Here is a 27,506-nt window from a genome sequence, read left to right on the forward strand (position 1 = left end):
GTGACTGAAGAAATGAAAGGAGAAACAAAAACACCTGGAGACAAATGAAAATGAAAACACAATGTTCCAAAATCTATGGGATGCAGCAAAAGCAGTTCTAAGAGGGAAGTTTATAGTGATACAAGCCTACCTCAGGAAACAAGAAAAATCTCAAATAAACAACCAAACTTTACACCCGAAGGAACTGGAATAACAAACAAATAAAACCCATAGTTAGTAGAAGGAAAGAAATCATAAAGATTGGAGCAGAAATAAATGAAATAGAGACAAAAAAATAGAAAAATCAATGAAACTTAAGAGCTGGTTCTTTGAAAAGATAAACAAAATTGATAAACCTTTAGCCAGACTGATCAAGAATAAAAGAGAGGGCCCAAATCAATAAAATCAGAAATGAAAGAGGAGAAGCTACAGCTGACACCATGGGAATACAAAGGATCATAAGAGACTACTATGAACACCTATATGCCAATAAAATGGAAAATCTAGAAGAAATGGACAAATTTCTAGAAATGTACAATCTCTCAAGACTGAACCAGGAAGAAATATGAAACGTGAACAGACCAATTATCAGTAACGAAATTAAATCAGCAATTTAAAAAGCTCCCAATAAACACAAAGTCCAGGACCAGATGGCTTCACAGGTGAATTCTACCAAACATTTAGAGACGAGTTAACACTTATTTTCTCAAACTACTGAAAAAACAAATTGCAGAGGAAGGAAATTCTGAAGCCATTGACAAAACGAAAAGAAAACCTACTGACTGGGAGAAAATATTTGCAAATGATATGACTGATAAGGGATTAATAGCCAACATATATAAACAGCTCATACAACTCATTTTCAAAAAAACAAACAACCTGAATAAAAAATGGGCAGGACAACTGAACAGACATTTTTCCAAAGTGGAAATGCAGATGGCCAACAGGCACAGGAAAGATGCTGAGCATCACTAATCATCAGAGAAAGGCAAATCAGAACCACAATGAGCTATCACTTCACACCTGTCAGAATGGCTCTCACCAGAAAAACCACAAATAATAAATGTTGCCAAGGATGTGGAGAACAGGGATCCTTGTACACTGTTGGTAGGAATGTAAATTGGTGCAGCCATTATGGAAAACAGTACAGAAGTTCCTCAAAAAACTGAAAATAGAACTACCATATGATCCAGCAATTCCACTCCTGAGTATATATCCAAAGAAAACAAAAACACTAATTCAAAATGATACATGTGTAACCAAGCAGAACCCTATGGGGCCTTCCTGGGACAGACACCTGCCACCCCCACCCCCCGCCATGTTCTCTGCCTGCCTTTTTTTTTTTAAATAAATAAATTTATTTTATATATTTATTTTTTAATTTTTGGCTGCGTTGGGTCTTTGTTGCTGCGCGCGGGCTTTCTCTGATTGCGGTGAGTGGGGGCTACTCTTCATTGCAGTGCACAGGCTTCTCACTGCAGTGGCTTCTCTTGTTGAGGAGCACGGGCTCTAGGCACGTGGGCTTCAGTAGTTGTGGCTCGTGGGCTCTAGAACACAGGCAGTAGTTGTGGTGCACAGGCTTAGTTGCTCCACGGCATGTGGGATCTTCCTGGACCAGGGCTCGAACCCGTGTCCCCTGCATTGGCAGACGGATTCTTAACCACTGCACCACCAGGGACGCCCCTGCCTACCTCTTGTCTATAGACAAACTTTAGCCTCCCAGGTCTTCCCTACATTTCAAATAACATGTTTAATCAGAGAAGTGAGAAAATGCAGAAACAAATGAAACAAATAAGACAAAATAATAAGTTTAGCTGTTAAACAAAGTCAAGGACTTTTAGTTCCTTCTCAGGGGCTACATAGTATTCTGAGCTATATCCTTTGAGCTGTTTTTCAGATACTGAAACCCCAACCAGGTGGAAGAAGTTAACAGTCTAGTGCCCACAAGCACACAGACCCCAGACTGGCTGGAATCAGAAGGTTGATGATGTTAACTCCTTATTAACGCAACACTAACCAATCCCAAGAATGTCCACGAGCTGATCACACACCCTGCAACCCTCTCCTTCACCCTGTCTTTAAAAAGCCTTTCCGTGAAAGCCGTTGGTGAGTTCAGATCTTTTGAGCATTAGCTGCCCGGACTCCTTGTTTGGTGTCTGCAATAAATGCTGCAATTTCCTTCACCACAACCCAGTGTCAACAGGTTGGCTTTACTGCACACAGTCAAAGAGACCCAAGTTTGGTTCAGTAACACATGCACTCCAATGTTCATAGCAGCATTATTTACAGTAGCCAAGATATGGAAGCAACCTAAGTGTCCATCAATAGACGAATGGATAAAGAAGATGTGGGGTTATATATACATACACACACACACATATATATACATATATACACACACACACACACACACACACACATACATACACACACATACAATGGAATACTACTCAGCCATAAAAAAATAAAATTTTTGACATTTGCAACAACATGGATGGATCTGAAATGTTTATTCTTACTGAAATAAGTCAGAGAAAGACAAATACCGTATGTTAACACTTATATACGGAATCTAAAAAATAAAACAAATGAGTGAATATAACAAAACAGAAACAGATTGAGAGATATAGAGAACAAACTAGTGGTTACCAGTGGGGAGAGGGAAGAGGGAAGGGGCAGGTCAGGGGTAGGGGATTAAGAGGTACAGGCTACTATGTATAAAATAAATAAGTTACAAGGATATATTGTACAGCACAGGGAATATAGCCGAAATTTCATAGTAACTTTAAATGGAGTAAAATCTATAAACATTTTGAATCACTATGTTGTATATCTGAAACCAATATAATATTGTAAATCAACTATACCTTAATAAAAAAATCTATCATTCAAAATACACAAACCTAAGTAAGTGTAGAAGAACTGTAAATACTTAAACAGTCAAATTTTTATTAAGCTTGTAGAATTTATGGTTCTGAAATTATTAAACTTTAAAATTGCATGAAGGAAAAGAAAAAGGTAGCTTACCCCAGGATTGTGGTGGGTGTTCAAAGGTCAATGGATACAAGGCATGTGAAACAGTACCTGACACATAGTAAGTGCTCAGGGCATTTGAGCTATTAATATGGGTAAGCCCCCGAGCCTCAGTTTCCTCATCTGCAAGATGGGGCTAAGGGGCTCTCTTCATGGGGAAGGACTCAGTGGGATCAGTAAGCACAGCCTTACTGTGCTCACATGTAGCCAGGTGCCCAACTGGCATTAGCTGACACTGACCTTGTAACCCGGACGTTAAAATGGTTTTCTTTTCTGCCCCAATTTCAGCTGAGACATACATGGAAGGTAAAATACAATACAAGCAGTACTGCTCCTCTGTGCTGGATGTGCTGAGGGACCAAGGATCACTTTGGCCAGTATTTGTCCAGTCACGCTCAGGGGCGTAAATGAGGCAGAATAAAGGCTGTCCTGGAGAGAGCCAGTGGTGAACCGTGTGTCCTTTGGGATGCAGCGTGTTTACTTCACTCCAGCACCCCTCCTCGTGGCAGCCTCCCCGAGATGGGCAGCCAGGCCTCCCTGCAGCCATGCCAGCCTGTGTCTTTGGGCTTTGCCCTGTGCCCACCAGGTGCTTAAGGCTCAGTTAATGTTTACCACTGTCCTGAGCTCAGATGCGTGTGGCCGTGGAGTCAGACTGCTGGCTCCACCGTCTGCCATCCTGGCTTGTGGGTTACCCTCCCTGAACGTCGTTGGCATCCTTAGCTGAGAATGTGGATGGTATAGTGTTTATTATTATTATTGTGGTAACATACAATTTACCACCTTAACCACTTTTTAGGCGTACAGTTCTGTGCCATTAACACTGCACAACACCCACATTGCTGTGCAACCATCATTGCCATCTATCTCCAGAACTTTTTCATCTTGCGCAACAGAAACTCTATACTCATTCTACAACTCCCGGGGCTTCCCTGGTGGTGCAGTGGTTAAGAATCTGCCTGCCAATGCAAGGGACACGGGTTCAAGCCCTGGTCCGGGAAGATCCCACATGCCGCGGAGCAACTAAGCCCATGTGCCACAACTACTGAGCCTGTGCTCTAGAGCCCGCAAGCCACAAGTACTGAGCCCGCGTGCCTAGAGCCCGTGCTCCGCAACAAGAAGCTTGTACACTGCGATGAAGAGTAGCCCCTGCTCGCTGCAACCAGAGAAAGGCTGTGCGCAGCAACGAAGACCCAACGCAGCCAAAATAAATAAAATAAATTAAAAAAACAAAACAAAAAAACATAACTTCCCATCCCCCTCTCCCCAGTCCCACTCGCAACCACCACTGTACTCTCTGCCTCTATGAATCTGACTAGTCTAGGGACCCCCTATGCGTGGAATCATACACTTTTTTCTTTTTGTGTCTGTTTTATTACACTTAGCATCCTGTCCTCAAGGCTCATTCACATTGTAGCAGGTGTCAGCATTTCTTTCCTTTTTAAGGCATTTCTCTCTGACCCATTCTTCCATGGGTCCTGACTACCCAGAGGTTTCCCAGAATTACAGCCCCGCCCCTGCTGCTCACGGCGAGTCATCAACACATGGGTAAATTCTAGAGCTGTGCAAGGACGTCCATGTGTGGTCCACTCTGGAAGATTTCCCTCCAACTGGTTAAAATAATAAGATACAAAGTGCTTAAAGAGAGAAATTTTTCTCATCTAGAAAACATTTATAAAAGGCTATTCTCCATGAAATGAAATTATTAGCTCTACGCATGAAGAAGGTAAGAGTATGAGGAAGCATTTTCCGAAATGCCATAGTGAATCTGGACTTCAGGGTGACCTTTGATAAGGTCCTTTATTATATCCTCAGGGGCAGGTGTTTACAGGTATAACCTTGGGCTTCCCTGATTCTTTTAATCTGGATAAAGCCCATCACAAGATGTGGTGGAGACAGGAGGGGGACCCAGAGGCTGCGGGTTAGTGGCAGGGGCATCTGCCCTGATTTAAAGCGATCACTTGGTTTTGGCGGCAGATCTGGCTGTCAGCAATGGAAAATGAGCTCCCTTCGGGACTTCTTCTGGTGCCTCTGATCAGTTAGGAGCTCTGCACTGCGGGGTCTCAGAGAATAAGTATGGCAGCTGGCAAGGTGGACTGAGTGATTAACGCAGCACTTAGGTTGTTACCTGCAAGGCGAAGGGATTGCCCTGTAAACAGCCTGACAATTCCTGTAAAGGTAAATGAGGGGCGGCTGACTAGGCTTCTTCAGCTGTCCTCCTAACACATGGCTCCACACTGTGTGGCACAGTAATTCTGCCACGTGGACACATTCCTTCACCCTCTGATGGTGACGGAGGAGGAGAATCCAACTCCTCCCACCCCATGACATGAAGCTGATGCTCCTATAGGAACTACAGATGTGGGAAATGGTGGTAGGGTTGGCAGAATTGATGGGTTTGATGGTCAGGGAACCCAGAAAGGCCTGAATCCTGCCCACAATCCATCTTCCTTCCCTGGGGGGTCTGAGGGAGATGGACACCCTAGGAAGAAGCACCTCTTCTTTGTTAGCTGGACAGGGGTCCTGAAAATCCAGCCTGAGAATCCAGAAAGCTGGGTGTTACAGAAAACCCCTTTGGGTACTAGTTTCATCCCACCCCACACTCTCCATCGCCAAGGCTCAGCAATACGGCACACCACTGTGGCTGCCTGGAGGGCAGGTAGGAGAAACAAGATAAGGATGGCCACTCTTACCACTTCTGTTCTACCTTGTGCACAGAGCAAGATAGAAAGAAAAATAAAATGCGTAAAGAATTGTTAAGGAAAAAGAATACTATTCGCAGTGAAACAAAATGTCTCTGTGTGCAGATAATCCAAAGAAATCTACACATACACACACACATTAATAAGCAAATTTATCACAGTTACAGAGCACACAGTCAATTAATATAAATCAATTACATTTCTATATACCCTCAATTGTTCAGCACCATTTGCTGAAGACTACCCTTCCTCCACTGAATTGCCTTTTCACCTTTGTCAAAAATCAATTGATCATATGTGTGCATCTATTTCTGAATCTTCTATTCTGTATATTTATCTATTTGCTTATCTTGACACCAGTATTGCATGGTTTTAAATATCATAACTTTGTAAGTTTAGAAGTCAAATAGCTTAAGTTCTCTTTTTCTTTTTTAATGTTGTTTTGGCTATTATAGGTTCTTTTCATTTCCATAAGAATTTTAGAATCAGCTACACACACACACACAAAAGCCTATTGGAATTTTCATGGGATTGCACTGAATCTATAGATCAGTTTGGAGAGAACTGACATCTTAACAATATCAAGTCTTCTTATTCATAAGTATATATTTCTCCTTTTATTTGGGTGTTCTTTAAATTCAGTCAGCATTATTTTATAGTTTTCAGTGTACAGGTCTTGTACATCTTGTCAGATTTATACTTAATAGGTATTTGATGTTACTGTAAATGGTATTTGCTTTTTAAATTTCAATTTTTGATTATTCATTGCTAGTATGTGGAAATACAATTGGTTTTTTTTATATTGACCTTATATCCTGCAACCTTGCTAAAATCACTTACTGGTTTTAGTAGTTTTATAGATTTTATAGAATTTTCTATATAGATGATCATGTTATTTGCAAACAAAGCTTAACTTCTTCCTTTCTAATCTGGATCCCTATATTTCTTTTTCTTGCCTTAGTGCATTGGCTAGAACTTCCTGTACAATGTAGGACAGAAGAGGTAATGAATATTCTTGCCTTGTTCCAAATCTGATGTGAAAGCATTCTTTCCATTAAGCATGATATTAAAAGTAGGTTTTTCCTAGATGCCCTTTATCAGGTCAAGGAAATTCCTTTTTATTTCTATTTCACTGAGAATTTTTGTCAGAGATGGACAGTGGATTTTATCAAATGCTTTTTCTGTATCTATTGAGATGATCATATGGTTTTTATTTTTGACTCTGTTAATTGTATTGATTGGTTTTCAAATGTTTAACCATTAATTGCTAGAACAAACCCCACTTGGTCATTATGCATTATCTTTTTAAATATATTATATAAAATATATTTTATATATTTTAATATAATATTATTTAGGATTTGATGCCTAAACTTTGTTAAAAATTTTTACATCTATCTAAATGAGTGATATTTGTCATTTTCATTTATATTATATATCTTTGTTGGGTTTTGGTATAAAAGTAATGCTAGCCTCATAGAACGAACTGGGATGCATTCCATTCTTTTCAATGTTTTTGGAAGAGTTTGTATATAACTGGCATTATTTCTTCTTTAAGTATTTGCTGGAACTCACCAGGAAAGCCATTTGGACCTGCAATTTTCTTTATGGAAAAATTCTGGATAATAAATTCAATCTCTTTAGTAGCTGTAAGGCTATTCAGATTATCTATTTCTTCTTGACTGAGCTTTGATAATTTGTTTTTCAAAGACTATTTCATCTAAGTTGAATTTATTGACATAGGATATTTGTAATATTACCTGTCTTCTTAATATCTGAAGAATCTGTAGTGACGTCACCTTTCTCATTCTTGACATTGGTAATTTGTTGTTATTTATTTTTCTCTTGATCAGTCTGGCTAGAGGCTTATCAACTTAATTGATTTTTCTCAAAGAACCAGTTTTTGGTTTCATTGATTTTTCTCCTTTTTGTCCTGTTTTGTTTTCTATTTTATTCATTTTTGCTCTGATCCTTATTTCCTGTCTTCTGCCTATCTTGGGTCTCATTTACTTTTCTTTTTCTAGTTTCCTAGTTTTCTTCATTTTTAAACATAGGCATTTAGTATTATAAATTTCCCTCTAAGTACTTCCTTAGCACCACAAATTGTGATTGGTTGTGTTTTCATTTTTCATTCAGTTATAAACATTTTCTAATTTCCTTTTAAATTTCTTCTTTGAATAATGGGTTATTTTAAAATGTGTTATTTAGCTTCCAAATATTTAGGGATTTTCCAGGTATCTTTCTGTTATTGATTTCTAATTTAATTTCATACACTAGAGAACATATTTTCTATGATTTGATTCCTTTTGAATTGACTGAGACTTGTTTTATGACTTGGAATATGGTCTATCTTGGTACATTTGAGAAGAACATATATTCTACTGATGTTGGGTGGAGTGTTCTATAAATGTCAATTAGGTCCAAGTTGGTTGATAGTGTTGTTCAACTCTTCTGAAGACTTACTGATTTTCTGTTTAGTTCTATCAATTACTGAGAGTGTTGTTGAACCCGTTGACTAGAATTGTGGATTTATCTATTTCTCCTTGCAGTTCTAATGGTTTTGCTTTATGTATCCTAAAGCTGTTATTAGGTACAGAAACATTCAGGACTCATGTCCTCTTCATGAACTGACATATTATGAAATGACCGTGTTTATCCCTGATAATATTCTTTGCCCTGAAATCTTCTTTAACTGATATAAATACAGCTACTCCAGCTTTTCAGAAAAATCTATGTTGGCATGATATCTTCGTCCCTCTTTTTCTTTTTAACCTACTTGTGTCTTATACTTAAAGTTGGTTTCTTCCAACAAGCACCTACTGTATAGCACAGGGAACTCTGTTCAATATTATGTAACAACCTAAATGGGAAAAGTATTGAAAAAGAATAGATACATGTGTATGTATAACTGAATCACTTTGCTGTACACCTGAAACACAACATTGTTAATTACCTATACTCCAATATAAAATAAAAAGTTAAAAAAAAAGTTGGTTTCTTACGGGCAGCAAGCATGTAGTAGTTGGATCTTGCTTTTTTATCCAATCTGACAATCTTGAGATTTTAATTGGGGAATTAGACCATTTACATTGAATGTGATTATTGATATGGCTGGGTTTACATCAACTATCTTGTTGTTCGTTTTCCTTTTGTTACTTTCCTTCTTTTTTTGCCTTCTTTTGGATTAGTTTTAATGATTCCATTTTATCCCCTTTGTTGGTTTATGAGCTATAACTCTTTGTTGTGCTATTTTGGTGGTTGCTTTAGGATTTACCAATACATCTTTAACCTACCATAATCTGTCTTTAACTAACATAGTGCTTCAGGGGTAGTTGATGAACCCTACAACAGTGTATTTTCATTTCTTCTCTCCCAGCCTTTCTGTTATTGTTGTCATAAATTTTTTCCTACATGTTATAAAACCCTTAATACGTTATTATTTTCGCTTTAAATAGTTATCTTTTAGAGACTTGAAAAATACCCCCCCTCCCAATTTTTATATTTACTCATGTAGTTACCATTTCTGATGTCTTTCGTATTTTCCCCCCCATCTCTCCTCCCTTTTCAGGGACTCTCATTACACACATCTCAGGCTGCCTGAAGTTGTTCTTCAGTTTACTGATGCTCTATTCCAATTTTTTCTCAGGCTTCTTTGTGTGGTTCATTTTGGGTCGTTCCTATTGCTATGTCTTCAAGTTCACTAATCTTCCTCTGAAGTGTATACTATTGTGTTAATCCCATACAGGATATTCTCATTTCAGACATTACAGTTCTCATCTCTAGTTTGATTTGGGTCTCTTCCATGCCTCTATTTAACATGTTCAGTCTTTTTTTTTTTTTTTTTTTTTAGCTTCTTAAACATATACAGTTTTAATAATGATTGAAAAATTCTCGGCCACTAATTTTATCATCTGGGTCACTTCTGGATTAGTTTCAATTGATTTTTCTCATTACAGATACTTCTCCTTTTGCACACTTGGTAATTTTTGATTGGATGCTGGAAATTATGAAGTTTATTTTGTTGGGTACTGGGTACTTCTGTATTCCTGTAAGTTTCTTGAGCTTAGCTCTGGGATCTTACTTGGAAACGATCTTATTCATTTGGGCTTTGCTTCTAAGCTTTGTTAGATAAGACTGGCATCTTGTTATGACTGATTTTCCCCTACTACTGAAGTAAAACCCTTCTGAGTACTCTATCTAATGCTAAGTGAATAATGTGGTTTTCCACTTTGGTTGATAGGAACCAAAAGTTCCTATGCCCTAAGTTTATGCCCTAAAGTTCTTAGGATTTTGCCTCTAATCCTTTCATGTTGCTTTTTCTCCAGACATGGGATTTCCTCACATGCATGCGCTGATCAGTACTTCGTACCTGAGACAGTCCCTCTGCAGAGTCCAGAGCTCTCTCTGTGCAGCCCTGTCCTCTCTGATACTTTGCCGTATGAACTCAGAAAGACCACTGGGCTCTACTTGGATGCTTCTTCCCAATGCTGTGACCTGGAAATGTTCCCTAGGCAGGAAACTAGGGCAATTGTAGGGCTCGCCTCATTTGTTTCTTGAATCCCAGGGGTCACTGCTGTTTGCTGTTTGATGTCAAACTGTTTTGAAAACTGACTGGTATTTTAGTTGTTTCAGAAAGAAGGTAAATCTGGTACCTACTAACTCATTTTGCTGGAAACAAAGTTACCTTACTTGGAAATAAAAGAATCTGTAGGCCAGGGTCACGCATTTCCACAATTTCTGGAGGAAAAGAACTCTGAAATAACCAAGAATTAGAGGGACTGATTTTTTTTTTTTAAAGGTTATTACTGCAGCAATTTTACAAGAACACAATGATCTACCGAAAGGGAAAACCACAGTAACCCTAAAATTTATGAATTCATCCATAAGCAGCAACTGAAAACCATGACCAATTCAAGGCAACGCTGCTCGCTGAAAAACATCTGGCCCTCCCCCAAACTGCAAGAATTCCCACCCTCTTGACAGGCGCTCATGCAGTGGAGAGTTGCACGACAGCTAGACATCTCAACAGGGAACTAGAGTTCTCTGTAGACTTTCCCCATGCTTTCAACCTGTGAATACCTAATACGGGTAACCTTTTCTAACTCAGTAAGTCATTTTCCTTGCATGTGAAGGAAACCTAAGGAGTTCTGTGTTGAAGAACAGACTTCCATTTTAGATCCATAGACCCTTCTAAAGGATGTTGCCTAGAGGTTTGGGCACTTGGTCCATAGCTCTGGTGTCAGTAGCCAAGATACAGATTGAAGGAGCTTTACTTTAAGGATGAGCAGTGTAAATTTTGTCTTCCTCTCTAGCCCTCTGGCCTCTCTTACCTCTCCAATCTGATATTAGTGCTAGGAAATAAACAGGAGTCACTCACTATTTGATAGTATTAATCAACTTACAAATGGCAATGGATCACCATAACATAGGTCCCCATGGTCCTGTTTCCTGTTACTAGGCAGCTAAGTCAAGTATACTTTGACTATTCTATTTGTTCTTGATAGAAGTTTAGCTTTAAGATAAAATAAACATCTTTGATTAAGAATCCAACTGGAAATTAAATTGACTTTCGGACAGAATAACTCTATCTACTCAGGCAAGTTGCTCTGATGCCCTGATCAGCATTAAATGATGAGCAGAGCTGGGGCCCCTTCTCATTCCAGATACCCCAATCCAATCACTGTGACACAAAATACTCCTTTATAGGTAAGATGAGCCACTGGAAATAAAAATGAGTTTGAGAGAAGCCCAAGGTACATTCTGATTTTATATCCAAGAGGCAGTGGATGGACACCATCATGAAAAGGCTCATCTGTACAGTAAAAATCAGACTAGAAGCTTCTTCAAAGGCAGGGTTTTAATTTCTGTGTATTTGCAGGTTCCAGTTTCAGGCCCAGAGCATTTTGAGAGACCTCACTTTAACATGGACTACTGGAAAGTGAAATCTCACCTTCATGGGTGCCATTCCATTGGGGAAAATTGTGCAGAGAGGGCATTTAGGGACACCCAAGAGCGATGAGGGACAGCTCTGGGTGAACTGCCAAAAGTGGGAGGAGGCAGGGCCCACTGGTTTGTACCTTTGAGCGACAGGCACCCGTGGACAAGCCAAAGTCTCAAATGGACCACGTGTTCCTGCCACCCCTTAGTCCTTCAGAGACCACAGGGACCCACGTTATAGCTAGATTCCCATGATGAGACTTTTTTTTTTTTTTTTTTTGCGGTACGCGGGCCTCTCACTGCTGGGGCCTCTCCCGCTGCGGAGCACAGGCTCCGGATGCGCAGGCTCAGTGGCCATGGCTCACGGGCCCAGCTGCTCCGCGGCACGTGGGATCCTCCCAGACCGGGGCACGAACCCGGATCCCCTGCATCGGCAGGCAGACCCTCAACCGCTGCGCCACCAGGGAAGCCCGAGACTTTTTTTAAAAAATAAATTTATTTATTTTTAAATTTTGGCTGTGTTGGGTCTTCGTTGCTGCGCACAGGCTTTCTCTAGTTGCGGCGAGCGGGGGCTACTCTTTGTTGCGGTACGCTGGCTTCTCATTGCAGTGGCTTCTCTTGTTGCGGAGCACAGGCTCTAGGCACACGGGCTTCAGTAGTTGTGGCACATGGGCTCAGTAGTTGTGGCTTGCGGGCTCTAGAGCGCAGGCTCAGTAGTTGTGGCACATGGGCTTAGTTGCTCCACAGCATGTGGGATCTTCCCGGACCAGGGCTCGAACCCATGTCCCCTGCATTGGCAGGCGGATTCTTAACCACCGTGCCATCAGGGAATTCCCGTGACTTTCAATAATTGATTTTTATTGCATGGCTGAAAACATGAAAATAAAATGTTCACCACGAGTTTAACTGTGGATACTTTTCTTATCCAGGGAACATCTATTGCACAAACTGAGCCATCATGTGTATCTTTAAGTTGTAATGCTCTGAGCAAGATTTTACCTCTGGACAGTTGAGCTCATTTGTTTTGGAGTATAAACAGCTAAGAGAGCAAGCGACTCAGATCTTGCAGCAGACTCATTTTAGCTCTTTGATTACTGCCATTATACTGAGTGCCGTAAATGAGAAGTGGGTCAGGAATGGGGAACTTAGCCTTCTGCTCTCACTCTAATAAATGATGATGATGATAATAATAACACCAGCTTTATATATAATGTCTCATTTAATCGTCAACAAACCTAGACAAATATATTATCATTCCCCCTTTTTACAGATGATAAAACTGGGGCTCAGAGAGGTTAAGTGACTTGCCTTAAGTCACACAGCTAGGATGGGATTCGAGCCCAGACACACACATGACCTTAAGCAATAAACTCTACTTGCTGGATTGAGTCACTTTCTTCCCTGTTTTGGGTCTGAATTCCCTTCTGTATTGAGGATAGAATCGAACAGGATCATCTTCGGCCCCCAGATGCCGGCTTCTTTGATTCCCGCTTGGGCCAGCGGGAGCGGAGGTGGAGGGAGGCCGGGAGGAGCGATGAGCTGGACCCGCCGCGACGTGCGGTCCGGGCCTGCCCCGCGCCCCCATCACCACACTGACTCACTCTCTGCAGCTGGCGGGCTAGGGCCGCGAACGACATGGAGAATCTCTGGCCAGGGCTGTGGAATGGACGGGACTCCACTCATGAGCAGAGAGGGGCGGAACAATGGAGTAACTGCCGCCTCGGTGGGTCTGTGGCCGACCGCCTGTGGGACTCTGGAAAGCCTCAAAGCCAGAGCCCGGAGGAAACGGCGGAGGAAGGAGGGGCCTGGACAGCCAGAGGGCGTGGGGCCAGCTGCTTCATCCGGGATCTGATCGCCTTCCTCCTCCGGAAGCGGACGCGAGCCCCCATCTGTACATGGTGTGCGCCAACGCCGGCACCACAGACTCAGCCCCGCCCCCGTCCCGCCCCGCCCCGCTGGGGTTTTGGTTCAGTCGGTCGATCACGCACAAGTTGGAGCAGCAGAACGGCGGCAACCGACTACACAACGGGCAGCGCGTTTACCGTGGTCCACACCCAATGTCAGCTCCTTTCCGTGGGGGTAGACACGACAGGCATGTGAGGGGCTCGGCAGTGCCCCTGGCACAACTGGGCAGGTACTGCCTCTAGAATGAACGACCACCTTGAGGGAGGACGATCACGAGAGCCAGCGGTGGACGGCCAGGGCCCAGCCGAGGGCAGGCGGGTGCGGTGCGGGGCAGGGCAGCAGGCACTGTCCCGGTTCCTTCTGGCTCCACCGCTGCCCGGCTTAGGACTCAGCAAACTGCTTACTCTCTTGGTCTCACTCTCATCTGGAAGATGTTAAGTTAAACATGCAGACAGTAATCATTCAACGAACTATCACTACTATTATCACTGAATACGAGAGAGAGGAACGTGTACTGGAAACACAACCTGCAGGAAGTAAATAAGCTATGCTTTTGTCCAGCGACACCGACGATGAAGCGAGGATGAGTTTCAAGGAAGCTGGCTCCAGCAGAAAGGTTCCACGGTAAAAGTATTTGGGAAATGGCAGACTATTGCATCTTACTGATTTACAAAGCAAATTTGCGTACTAAAGGCTCAAAAGAGTCCGATAAAAAGACGTGTTACATTTCATTCTGTTCATTCTTTCCCCCAACTTATCTGACCGTGGGACCATTCTTATTTTGGCTGAGTATACAAACGTTCCGTAGGAAACATTCTGAAGACAGAGGAGGTTTGGGGGCTAAAACCATCTCAGTCTAATTGCTTTTTTTTCCTCCTGTGAGTGATGAAGGAACAGACAAATCAGAGAACCGGGGTAGGAGGAGGAAGAAGAGACTGATCCCGGAAGCCCGGGGCCGGGAGGTACACCTGCCCCTGCTTTCCGCCCAGCAGGTGACACCCAGAAGCAGCAGGAGAGCCGGCCGATGCCCGGGAGCACTGGGCAGGCGCTCTGTGAGGAAACCGAGCGGGAACTGAAGAGAAAAGGAAAGGGTGACAGAGCCAAGCTCAGGAGGGTGCAGGACACCTGCCCCTCGTCCTCCAGGACTTTGTCTGAAGCACAACGTGGCGACCAGAGACAGAGGGACTGAGTCGCGTCGGGAGACAGGATGAGGTCAAGGAGGGGACCTCCTCCCACCCGTTGATCGGGGAGACCTCACAGAGGCGGCGTTCAGAAGCTGCCGAACAGGAAGGCGCTGACAGCCCACCTGTGCTTTTGTGTTTCCTTTTTGAGCAGGTGCCCAAAATGCAGCTGAAACTTAAACTCAGTGCCCCTCATCAACAGTTTCAGAAAGATCCCTTACCCTGGACTCACGGCAAAATCAACACAGCCGTGGGAGTGCGGGTCTCTTTCAGACGCTCCACAGGAAGAAGATATTTATAGTTATTGCCATTAACAGGTTTCTCTAAATGTGGACCATGGACCATCTGCGTGGGAATCACCTGTGAAGCTTATCGAAAACACAGCTCGAAGGGACCAACTCAGCTCTGCTGAGGCAGAATCTCAGACTGAAGTGGAGGCCTCCTGCGCCACAGCTTGGTTAAGCAGGCGCCCTCCCGGGCCCATCTGCGGTCACGGTCCCTTCTCACGGGGACATGACCCTCACACTCGCGGCTGCTCTCCGTTTGCCCCTATTTGGGGAAGGCGCAGCCCCACCGTCTCCTCCCCGGGCAGGCTGGAGCCACCGTGCATTCCCTGCCCAGCATCCTGGGAGCTTGGGTTTCAGGGGACGCATGCTGGCTGCACTCTGAGATGACCCCTGTCACCCACCAGCGAAATCGACCCCAAAAAAGGAACTCAGAGGGGCTCCCACACCAGCCATCCATTCCCTGGTGGCCGCCGCGCCCCACAGTGAGTGCCGGGGCGTTATCTGGCCGAGCTCAGCTGATACGGCCTTAGGGAGAGATGTCACATGCCACCTCGATGGAGGATTACACAGAGAATTTGAGGTCAAGGGTTTAGGCCAAACCAGCTTCTATTTATAAAAAAGAGCCTCTGGGGGGAAACATAAGCGCAGGAGATGGCTCTGTCTGGGTGCCGGTCAGGAGGAGGACACGCGGAGGCAGATCAGCTCCTGCCATTTAGTCACGTTGCTCCCTTAAAGCAAGGCCCTCCACCGCGAGCTGTTCCCATCAACGCTCGAATTCCTTTGTCTCAAGATGGCCCTGTGTACGAACTAGGGAGAGCACACGTGGGAGGAATGAGCCCCGTGTGGACGTCTGGGGACTGGCTCTGTGGCTGGGGGGGGCCTCACATGAGAACAGGTGGAGACGGGCTCTTCAGTTCCACAAAAACCAAAAAGGGTACCCGTTAAATGACTGAAGTCCAAGCTCTTTGAAGGAGGCAGACGCCCTGATTAATGGAACATACGAACAGACTCTCACTCTCCTCTCATAAACTGCACAGAAAACAGGATAAGTCACCCAGGGGCCCAATTCCGGTCTGGGATTCCTGAAACCCAACGTGCCGCACTTAGGAGACTCCTCTTCTGATGAGTGTAAGAAACTACTGCCTTCAGCCGGAGGGCGTCCAGTACCAATTTCAGTCCTACTGAATCAGAACCTGCCAGACTGGGGCTTCTGAGTTTGTACTTTACACAGAGCCCCTAGCAGAGCCAGGACCGGCAGGGCAGGCTGTGGCCCAGGGTACCTCCCCGGGGTCTACCCTCCCAACAAGCCAATAGAACCAGCCAGGTCATACTGGCTGTAATGCGACAAATTCAATCACATGGAAAACTTTTATTAACACCTTTCAAAATACAACTTTCCAATATATAAAAATCTAAATAACTGTCCCTTTCCAACCCTCCCCTGCTGATGACCCAAGCCAAAGCGCTGTCCTATCCTGAGCCTGAAAGATAACAAATTCTTATGCCTACGCTTTGGTGCAAGGCAGTCCTTGTTTGCCAGCAACTGGCTAGGACATCACAGGCCTAAGAACACTGCATTACAAGCACTTTAATGAGACCAAAGTCACGACCTCTAGGCCACCCTAGCCAACACTTGCCTGGTGGCATCGGGCAGTAGCAACATCTTCTCACTCCCGGGTCTACCCAAGGGTTATGTGCACTGCGGTTCATAGATAGGAGCAAGGAGTGGTCACCAATGTCACCGTCACCTACTGGAGATAAAAGCTGTTTCTCAATCAACTGTCCACCTCGCCGCCAGAGTATAAGAAATTAGCCGTGGGACACACAGAGCCCAAGAGCCAAACTGAGAGGATGAGCAGAGGTGTTCCAAGGGCAGCAAACCTGTCACCAGCACCCCCTGGCAGGTTTTCCACGCCTGCCTCACAGCTACCTGTACGCTGAGGTGTTAATACCTCTTCCGAAACTCAGCTAATGCCTGCATAAGTGAGTTTCCTTCCCTCTACTCAATCACGAAGTTGACACCTTGAGGGGCCTCATACTCAATAGCAAAAAGGACGTGAAGAAAAGACACCGAGTTACGGCCTCAAAAAGGCGCTGGCCAGCACTCAACCTCTTCCCCCTGGGGAGGGCCCCAGTCCGAGGAGACCAGGGGAGACTGTCTGGGAGAAGCGCCTGCCTATCCGTAACCTATGCTGGATCCTTTTGGCAGCCGTCTTTGAAGACACATGCTGCTGGCTGATGGCAGGCTGTGCAGGTTTCTCAGACCCAGAGGAATGAGGAAACCTCTCTCCTTGGCTGTGACCTGAAAAAGCCCACATACATTCTGTATGGAAACAGGCCGAACAGTTTAATAGCGTGTGTGGGGGGGAACAACCAACACAAAATATAAAACAAAACAAGCAATCAGGCATCTCTGGAGTTTGGTTTCTGCTGTTTCTTTCGGGGTGTATATTTCAACGAGAACGTCCAGTTCAAAGGACTGCTCCAGGGTTTCTCAGTGAAGGGGAGCTGAGAACGCAGTTGGTCACAGGAACGGAAAGGAACACCGACACCCACTCAGCTTCTCCAGCCACCAAAGCCCTGGACAGACCTGCAAGGAAGCGCCGGGAGAGGCAGATCAGCTCCTGCTCTGAGGAAGGGCTTCAGGGCTTGTGCCACTCCCTGTGTTCAAAGTTCCGGACCCTGAATTTTTAATGTCATGCAGTTCTACACAGAAGCATAGAGCGAGGATCAAAAAAATAAGACTTGGTAATCGGCTTGGAGCCCAGGAAGCTCCTGAGACACCAACACAAAATAAGCAAAAGCATCTCTCGAGTCCTGCCTTCCAGACTTTGCTCATCAGGAGGCACAATCTCCTCTCTCAGGCTCAGCCCTTGAGGAGAGGCCAAGCCGGGCACCTCCTGCCACATGCCCGAGATCAGCAAGTCCACAGAACCCAAAGCCTGCTGCCAGACCACCATGCTGCCAGGACAAGCTTTTAAACCAGGAAAAATGGGCACAAAACGTACAAACAGAGCAGAAACTAGTATTTTCACATACCACACACTCTTTCATCCTTCATTAATGACTCAAAATAACTGAAGATAGATACTTACGAGCTAGATGATCCAAAGCTAAATCCTGAAAAAGAGGAAAAGGGTGCAGTTAAAACACACACACACACACACACACACGGGACTTCCCGTGGCGCAGTGGCTAAGAATCTGCCTGACAATGCAGGAGACACGGGTTCGAGCCCTGGTCCGGGGAGATCCCACATGCCGCGGAGCAACTAAGCCCGTGCACCACAACTACTGAGCCTGCGCTCTAGAGCCATGAGCCACAACTACTGAGCCCGCATGCTGCAACTACTGAAGCCCACACACCTAGAGCCTGTGCTCTGCAACAAGAGAAGCCACCGCAATGAGAAGCCCCTGCACCGCAACAAAGAGTAGCCCCTGCTCGTCGCAACTAGAGAAAGCCCGCACAGCAACAAAGACCCAAAGACCCAACGCAGCCAAAAGAAAAAAACAAACAAAAAACCCCCAAAAAACACCACCACACACTTGGAAGGCAAAGGTGGTCTCTAGGCTGCATTCTTTCCCTCCCTTTGTCTCCCTCCTCCTGCACTGCCTGCAGGTCCGGGCGGGCAGGAAGTGCTGTGGTCTTTTATTTCAGGGTTCTTCCCCCCTCCCTGGCGGGCACTGGCAGAGGGTCTTGGGTAGGCACCCTCTTACTGCTGCACCGTGCCACGCAGATCCACTGCGTCGGGAAAATATGTTTTTTCTACTTCTCCCATCCACTTGCTTCCTCTTCTTCTTGAGGCCAGAGCAGCAAGACACGCGGGTTCTAGGCCTGGCTCTGCTGCTCACTGTCTGGCCCTTTGGGCAAACTGGTTCCTTGGAGTTTTTGTGTCATTTGTAAAATAATAACGATGCTTAACTTCTGTGTCTAATAAGTGTGGTGCAAGGATAAAAGTAGAATGCACACACTGTACTATGTGGAGAAGCGGAGTGTCAAACAAATGAAAGACATTTTGTAAAGTCTCTACGTCTTATTTTTATTTTTTTCTATATCTTATATTTTGAGTCTGATTTTTAAATCAAGGTTTAGTGGAACCTGATTTTTAAATCAAGGTTATTTTGGGGGGTCCTCAAATCTTGAGAGAAAAATCAGGTCAGCCATTTATTTACTTGGTAAGAAACAGCACAGCGTTACAAATCTAATTAAAACCTAAAAAGAACATTTTGTCTTTCAAGCACTTTTGGCTTTTAAAATACTACACTGAACAACCAGGTAAAACCACTCATTCTTGTTTTTTTGGGCCGGGGGTGTCCAGGCATTTACTGAGGAGACGAAAGGAGGGACCACGGTGAGGGAAGAGGTCTGGCTGCCTACCTCCGCTGCCTGACCCGAAGGCGGAGAATCCCGCGCTCTGGGCCCCGAACGCAGAAGACTGTTGGGACAGCGATCCGAACGTCGGGGCGTTCTGACTGGCGAGGGTGCCGAAGGACGTGGTGTTGCTGCTGCTCCCAAACCTGGGTTCCGGCGAGAAATGAGGCTGCGGTTAAGCGTGGCCACGCGGTCACTCTGCCGCCCGACGGCCTCATCCCCCCTCCCGAGTCTCAGGAAGTGAGACTCGCGTGATTCGAGGTGACTTGCTTGGTTTAAAGTGGCCGCCTCTCAGAACAAACAGGCTAGAGCCCAGAGCCAACCTTCACCTCAGCTTCGGGAAGAAAAATAAAGGGACGCCATATGAAACCCCCCTTGCCCAGTGTTTGAGTTCTCCTCCACTGTCTGGAAATTCCACGTCACTGGTCCTACTCTAATCCCTCTCCTGCCTCGGGTCTCTCGTGTACGCCTGTGGGAACTCCTCAGATGTCAGTCGGGGTCAGATACAGTTTCCTGGCCAGGGACCTGAAAAAAGGTGACAGGCTCTTTCGGAGATTTCAAACCAAAGCTGGTACTCAGCTCTGCTGGAAAAAATGGAACCAGCCAGTCAGGATTTATGTGGGAGAGCCCCCAGCCAAGGCAGAATCTGATACTTTTTTTTTTTTTTTTTTTAACTAGTGAAGAAAATAGCTGGTTTCAAATAAATAAATAAAAACCTCAAGATTCCTAGTCAACCACGAACCTTCCACCAACTTTGCAGCATTATGTGCCGGGCGGTCACTGGCGAGAACAGTCAGAACCTGCCAGGATACTGGCTTAAGTCGATCCCAACTCTCCTTTAAAAGCTTTTCTTAACTTTAAGTCTTGGGGTTTCCTGACTTCCTGGGAGAAACTTAAAAGACCCATTGGTCTCTGCATGAAATCTAAGAAGCAATACATCAACTTGCTCACTTTCCTTGAAATTCGCCAGCACTGCTGCAGCAGCATCTTTCATGGAGAGGAAAGGGTATGAATAAGGAGTCCACTTGAGTTTATTTTCAAGATAAAGATGCTTTCACCTGGCCAACCCTCATCCCATGTACCCTGACAGCTCTCCCAAACAAGCCCCTGGCTCCACTCCCCAACCCTCTAGCTTTACACATCCTGAGCCAGTGCTGAGGACAGGGACAGCGAGAGGCCTGTAAGACGTTAATCTCCGACTCCACACCTCCTTTGAAGGAGACACTTTGTAGTCATCACCACATATGTTTTACTGGGAATTTGTGGTGTGGTGAAGGCTATTTTTTCCATGGGGTTTTGGTAACCAGACCGAATTTCTGGGGCCCTTAAAAGCAAATCTCTAATATGGCATTTTCAAGTGAGGATATGCACAAGGGAGTGAGAGCTGCCTTGAAGGCTGAGCAGTCGTGGAGACTCTGAAACACGCACGGGGCCCAGGCAGTGCCTAAGGAAGCTGGCCCAGGGGACTGTGCACCGAAGACCCACTCTGGGGGTCTGGGGTGGAGCAGGGGACACAAGGAGTTGTTTGCTCAAGGACAATGGGCCTTCTGCACAACAATCCCAAGAGGAAAGAATGTGATTAGAAACTGTTCATTCAGAGTCTCCTAACAGAAGTCACCACACAAGGGGCAATCCTGGCTGTACAGCAGCCACGGTGAGACTGTTTCTCTTCCTCTAACCAACCCTGTAGCTCCACCAGGAGAACAGGGATCTGCCAGCCACGACGCCACGTATCAGGGGACAGCAACACGGCGGACGTCCACCGCGTACTGGACAGAGTCTGCCTTGGAAGACACGAACCTTCCCCTGGAGACAACAGGAATCCTGGAGCGACTGGTTTGCTGATTTCAAGGGAGGGGCTTTCAGCTCAGTCGAGAGTAGGGGAAACAGAAGAACTTTCTTTTCAAAGCAGCAGTACTGGGCCCCAGTGCTTCTGCTGACCTGAGCCTGTGGGTTTGCCCAGGCCTCTATGGGGGGCTTACCCGAATCCTCCCGCGCTGGCGGCCGCGGTACCCTCTCCGAACACTTTGCCTCCCGTCGAGCCCAGAGGGCTTGTAAAGGCTGGGGCTGAACCGAATGCTGGCACCCCTCCAAACCCAGGGGATCCCCCAAAAGTAGGAGGGCTGCCAAACACTGGAGCAGCACCGAAGCCACCTGAGCAAAACAGAGGCAAACAAACAGAAACAGGGAGAAAGAAAGAAGGAGACAGGAAGAGAAGACAATGAGCAGTGAGAAACCAAATCAAAAGAGGGAGGAGAAAGGGGAAAGTACGTTAGAAACTCAGATTCAAAACACTACAGCAAAGGGCAACACCCTTTCTACCAGCAAAATAACAAACCCAAACCCAAACCCAAACCCAACCCAACCCGCCACCCCCTCCATTTCTAGCAGAGGGGTCTGGGGTCCATGTAGGAGAGCTCCTTGGAGTTCTAAGAATCCAGCAGACTCCGTGTTTGTCTGCGAGCTCCCTGGTCCCTCCCAGAGGCAAGCTGGACTCATCAGCTCCAAGTCTCGTGAGATCCGACTGCCACCAAGAACCAACCCCATGCACGGCAGACCCCCGCCCAGACCCTCTGCCATGTTTTGAGACTCCTCACTGAAAAGTCACGCTCAAAAGCGCCGATCCCTACCCAGCTGTCAAAGTGGTCAGAGTTTATTACTTATCATCACATAGGCAAGGCATCTCGCTTCATGGAAACACAAATTATAAAATTAGAGGCTCAAATCCCCTCTCAGGGAGAATCTGCGAGCCGGGTTACAGAGGAGATGGAGAGGCTGACGCTCGGCCAGGTGCTTTTTACTTATTTAGAGCCTGAGAGCTCTCACATCTCTCACAGGAGTCTTTCTCTCCCTGTACAGAAGAATTTTTAAAAAATGCTCTCTCTCTGCAGTCAGGAACTACTCCTCAATAAAAAAGCATGCCGTTTCTTGTCTGGAGGAAGGCTGCTGCATAAATGCGATAAGGCAATCAATCAGCCGGGAGGAGAGCCCTGAGTCCACGACCCCCTGGGCAGGCTCCCAGCGCTCTCACTCACGTGGACACAGGCCTGCAGGGGTGGCACGCATGCAGGTGACCGCACAGGAAGGGCCAGGCGTGCCCAGGCCACCTCCCCTGATTGCCGGATGCCCATCAGGCGGGAAGACAGAAGGTCCTTCCCTAACTGTTCCTTCTGCTCCTGGGGAGGGTTCCCAAACCCCAAGATACTGCATACATCACTCTAGGCTATTAGCAGAGACACTTGCTGAGTATCTATTGAGCAGAACAGAGCAAAACGGTACAGGACGTGTGCTCTAAAGGGCAGCATTTCTTACAGTGACCCTCGGCCCAGGAGCTACATGCTGAAGGGAGGAGTGGTGGCCCAGGCAGAGCCAGGAGGCGATTTGCCCAGGGAGACGGGGACCTCATTCTCGTCCCTTCAGAAAGTGAATCCCGTTGACAGAGGAATCACTCGGGCCTTCTTACTATGAGCGTAATCACAGCACAAGCTTCGGCCACCTGCAACAGGGAAGATCAACCGCTGGACACGAAAAGCTGTCAGCTGAACGCCTTAGTTAGCTGCTACTTTGTGGTTCAATCGTTTGCTTATTTACCATGAACAGCAGAAGCACAACTGAGAAGGTGCTTTCTGTGCGGGCTCACGTTTGGGTTTACATTCTGTATTTTAAAACCTTGAGTGAAATTCCAAGCCATGATAATGGAGACTGTTGGGTTACAAATATAACAGACTGGAAAAAAAAAAAAAGTGCTAAAAAACCCTTGCAGTTGAATTATTTAAGACTGATCACAGATCTGGTTACACTTCTTCCTGGACACACAGGCCTTTATCTAGTGCCTTGTACTCAATAGTGTTCAGAGTTCTTGGTGGAAGGTGAGTGAAAAATGAGAAGTCACAATGATACAGAAAGTATACTGGACAGGAAGGGGAGGAGATTAAGCGCACACATGCACACGCGCGCGCGCGCGCGCACACACACACACACACACACACACACACACACACACACACAAAATGCCCCCAAAACAACGAATCCATGTCACAGCTACGTGAAACAGAAGAGAATGGTCACTTGGGCTTTATTTCTGGAGACAGGCAACTCACTCCTGATGCTAGGGGGGTTCCAATTTTATTAGATGCTTATATTTTTTCTCCTCCAGAAGAGACAGAAATTTAGTAGCACTCAATGATAATAAGATTTCTGATTTACTGAGGGCCCTCCACGTGCCAGGTGCTGTACACCAGTTTGTTTCAATCCTCCCAACAAACCAGGGACTCCCTACTTCACAGGTGAGGACCCCGAGGCTCAGAGAACATGTCCCTCATCTACGCTGAGCCAGCTGGTGAGCAGTAGAGCTGGGATTGGAACAGGGCTGAGTGACTCACAAGACTACCCATCCCCTCACCACTACATGCCACGCTGCCCCCTGCCACTACCACCAAATCCAGCAACTCCACTGACAGAGCAGTGGGGTGACCCCAGTGGACTGCGGGTGGCAGGAAGGTCATTTTCAGTCTGTCCCACTTCCTGTTCTCTCCTCAAATGATCTCCAGTGGTATTATTTTCTACTGCAACTGTACTCAAGGGAGGATGGGCACTTTTGGGATTTCAGAGACCCATCCAAACCATCAATCTAAAAATCCCTCGAGACCTCAATCTAGGTGGTTTCATGGGGCAAGTAATCAAATAGGAAAAATATTCTGAAACGTGGGAGGACACATTTTCTCTCAGATTGCAAAAATAGAAGGGGCAAATTCTCAGATCAACTGGGACATGATCCCAGGATAAGGAACAACATAGAAGATAAACCCAAGAATCGAAGAAAACATGATCAGGTTCCTGAAAAAGTAAATTTAAAAGTCTTGATGATTAATAACCTCAAATTTCTTAGTCAAATAATATTTGCCTTGTCAAGCAGGACCAAAACCTTTGTAGCCCTTTCATTTTTAAATCATTCACTGCAGGGAAGGGTGGCGGCAGAATAATGCTGTGATGCTCATTTCTAGTCCATTTTAGATTCTAGGAAGGAGTATAAAAAAACTAGCACTCACAGACTAACCCAGCCCAGGCACGGGTCTGAGTAAAGGTGCACAGTGCGTGCAGAAACCTCAGCAATTTCGGTTCTAAAAGGTGGGATTCCAGGTACTAATTTGGGGCAGTTCTGCTCCTCAGTCAGAGCCACCCAGGCATCTGCTCCTCGGGTAGGGTCCTTCCTCTGCAACCCCCCCCCCCCCATAAATTCAGATACACACAAGGGAGAAGTATCCTGCCCGCTCACCTGCGGGGCATTTGCTTTATTTTGAAGAACTGCTTGCTCAGCAAATATCCTCCCCCTTGACCCCCTGCCTTAAAAAAGTCTTTTCACACAATCTTCCACACAACAAGGGCAGGTATGCACAGATCCCTCTGTAGATCTCAGAGACAGAAATAGGATAGAGGGGCAGCTGACAGAGATGAAGTACGGTTTTGCAGGTAAACATATATTGTTCTTTAAAATTTTTAATTATAAGTGTAATAATACATGACTGTAAGAAGCCACACAGTTTATAAATGTATACTTTAAAAGTAATGCTGGGATAAAAAGTAGTACTGTAACGTTCTTTATCCTGACTACATGGGTATATTCCAACTGCAAAAATTAACTGAGCTGCAGAGTTATGATATGTGGATATTGTATATGTACAGGAATATCAATACATTTATGTATGTTACACTCACAAGTACAAAAAAAAGTGATTTGGGAAGGAGGACAAATGATATAGACATAAGAAATTAAATAAATAATCTGTCTTGCCCATCACAGGTAATGGGCATCCAAGCAAATCTGACTTAGGATGCTTTCTTGTTTCTATTTCAGTTATCACGGTCTTATATGTTCCCTCACTTTGGTTGTTAAATGCAACTGAATATTTACAATGCTTTCTTCCCTAAGAAAACATGAAGTTCTCTTCAGGGCTGCATGCTGTGCATTCTGTGCTTTTTAACATGTCTCAGGAGACCTAGAACAGCGTCAGAAACGCAGTAGATGCTCGATAATTAGAAAATGAATTTTGGGGAAAAGGTCCCTTCATCCATACTCCATACTCTCCCCTGAGAACACCCCAGAGAGCTCTCCTTCCAGAGGTCTATGCAATGTTAAATACGCATCTAACAATAACCACAGCTAACAGGCATAGGAGTACCTGTTTTACTTGGAGTGGAAAACCCAAAGCCTTGGGAGGCCACACTTCCTCCTCCAGAGCTAAAGGTGCCAGCAGGTTTCTGGTCTCCAAATGATGAGCTGGCAAAGCCACCAAACGTCTTGGCTCCACTGTTTCCAAAAAGGTTAGAGGTATCTGAAGAGATGAAGAACACGTATGAGGGAGATCAGAGGGAGAAAAATGTCCTTATCTGCTTCTCAGAACAGAGAAGGAAGGAACCTCACTAGGTGTCTGCGGAGAAGGGAATGATAGAGAAGTCGAGGATCCAAGGTCGCTGAGACGACCTTGTGTGCTCCGCGGCATGTGGGATCCTCCCGGACCGGGGCACGAACCCGCGTCCCCCGCATCGGCAGGCGGACTCTCAGCCACTGTGCCACCAGGGAAGCCCTGCATGCATCTTGATGACAAGTTTTCAATCATTCCGGTGCTCAGGCTCAGGATTTCCTGGCGTGATTCTACAGGCACAAAACAACGGGGCCGCAACATGTCCCAGTGAAGAGGCTCTTCTGCAGAAAGGTACCTGCGTGCCCACAGGTATCACAGGTATGTCCAACACAGGACCAACCCCGCAGCTGCACACGAGACCATTTGCTTCTGAAGAACAGGGCTGGTTTTCATGGATCTCCTCGTATGAAGACCAACTTCAAATTTTGTCAAACCAGAGAAAACAAAGAGCGAATCCAAACCGAGCGCGGTGGCTTCCAGCGTTCTGCTTCTACAGTCTAGCTGGGCGTGCTTGCCACTGCTTGATCTGTGCAGAGAACAGCAGACGAAACAGGAAAAACCCTGCTGCTCCTACCTCTGATCTGATAGGAGCTAGGCATGCTCTGAAGAATGTAAGGGGCCAGCAAGACTTCCAGTCTGATTTCCTCTTTCTAAGAGGTTCAGTTAAGCCCTTGACCTTTCAGAGGCTTATCTAGTGGGTCGCTCTTGCAGCTACACACTGAATCGGCTCCAAGACTTAAAGGAAAAACGGAAATGAGGGACTTTCCTGGTGGTCCAGTGGTTAAGAATCCGCCTTCGAATGCAGGGGACACAGGTTCGATCCCTGGTCGGGGAACTAAGATCCCACACGTCGCGGGGCAACTAAGCCCGTGCGCTGCCAACTACCAAGCCCGCACACTCTAGAGCCTGCGAGCCACAACTAGAGAGCCTGTGTGCTGCAACTACTGAACCCGTGCACTGCAACTAGAGAGAAGCCCGCGTGCCACAACAAAAGACCCCACATGCTGCAACGAAGATCCCGCGTGCCGCAACTAAACCCCACTGGAGCCACATAAATTAATTAATTAAAAAAAAAAAAAGGACGTGAACTACTAAAAACCAAGATGGGTGAGAAGTATTTTGTTACAAGAAATGTGAATCTGACAGGCAACGTATAAACAGCCAAAGTCAAATACACAGAAGTGCTTGGAGAGAGTACAAACAGCACACTAAGTAACAGGAATTTTTCTTTAACCCTTTTCCGGGGGGAGAGGGGAGGGATAACTCACATTTCCCCACCATGTTTGGATGCGTGTTTTATTAAAATGAGTTTGCACCCACAGTAAGGCAGCAAGAAGCTCTGCTGAAATGGGATCACTGCCCAAAGCCACAGGCATGGACGGGAGGCTGAAATGACATGCTCTGGGTGGCAACGGGGCATTGACTCCATGTCACCAAGCGAGGCCTACAAACACCTGCACAGGCCAGTCTTCCCCCAAGCCTGTCAGGCGCTCACGGAGAAGGTGACGGAAAGGAGAAGAGTGGAGGGCGAATAACTCTGCAAGTCGAGCCGTCTGCAGAGGTGGTCTACCACTAGCCCGTCAGCGCCAGGGTCTCTCATCTCGCTCTGCTGCCGATCCCACCCCAGTGTGAGATGCAACTCCGTCACTACTTCCGCTTGCAGTGCTCTTGACCTGCAGGCCAAGAAGTGAG

General features: G+C 45.8%; 1 protein-coding gene across 4 annotated transcripts in view; it reads right to left on the bottom strand.

Moving 5' to 3' along the window:
* Positions 1-16,324: 16,324 nt before the first annotated feature.
* The window catches only part of NUP214 (nucleoporin 214), a 100,976-nt gene continuing 89,794 nt past the window's right edge, over positions 16,325-27,506 (bottom strand). For all 4 annotated transcript variants that reach the window (XM_060013955.1, XM_060013957.1, XM_060013956.1 and 1 more), the window contains exons 32-36: positions 25,572-25,724; positions 21,375-21,546; positions 19,399-19,538; positions 18,117-18,141; positions 16,325-17,611 (exon numbers count right to left, since the gene is read on the bottom strand). In XM_060013955.1, coding sequence (XP_059869938.1) covers positions 17,578-17,611; positions 18,117-18,141; positions 19,399-19,538; positions 21,375-21,546; positions 25,572-25,724 — 524 coding nt within the window. In that variant the 3' untranslated portion in view covers positions 16,325-17,577. The remainder of the gene's footprint in view (positions 17,612-18,116; positions 18,142-19,398; positions 19,539-21,374; positions 21,547-25,571; positions 25,725-27,506) is intronic.

The sequence above is a fragment of the Delphinus delphis genome, chromosome 6 (assembly GCF_949987515.2).
Source record: "Delphinus delphis chromosome 6, mDelDel1.2, whole genome shotgun sequence".
Taxonomy (NCBI): Eukaryota; Metazoa; Chordata; class Mammalia; order Artiodactyla; family Delphinidae; genus Delphinus; species Delphinus delphis.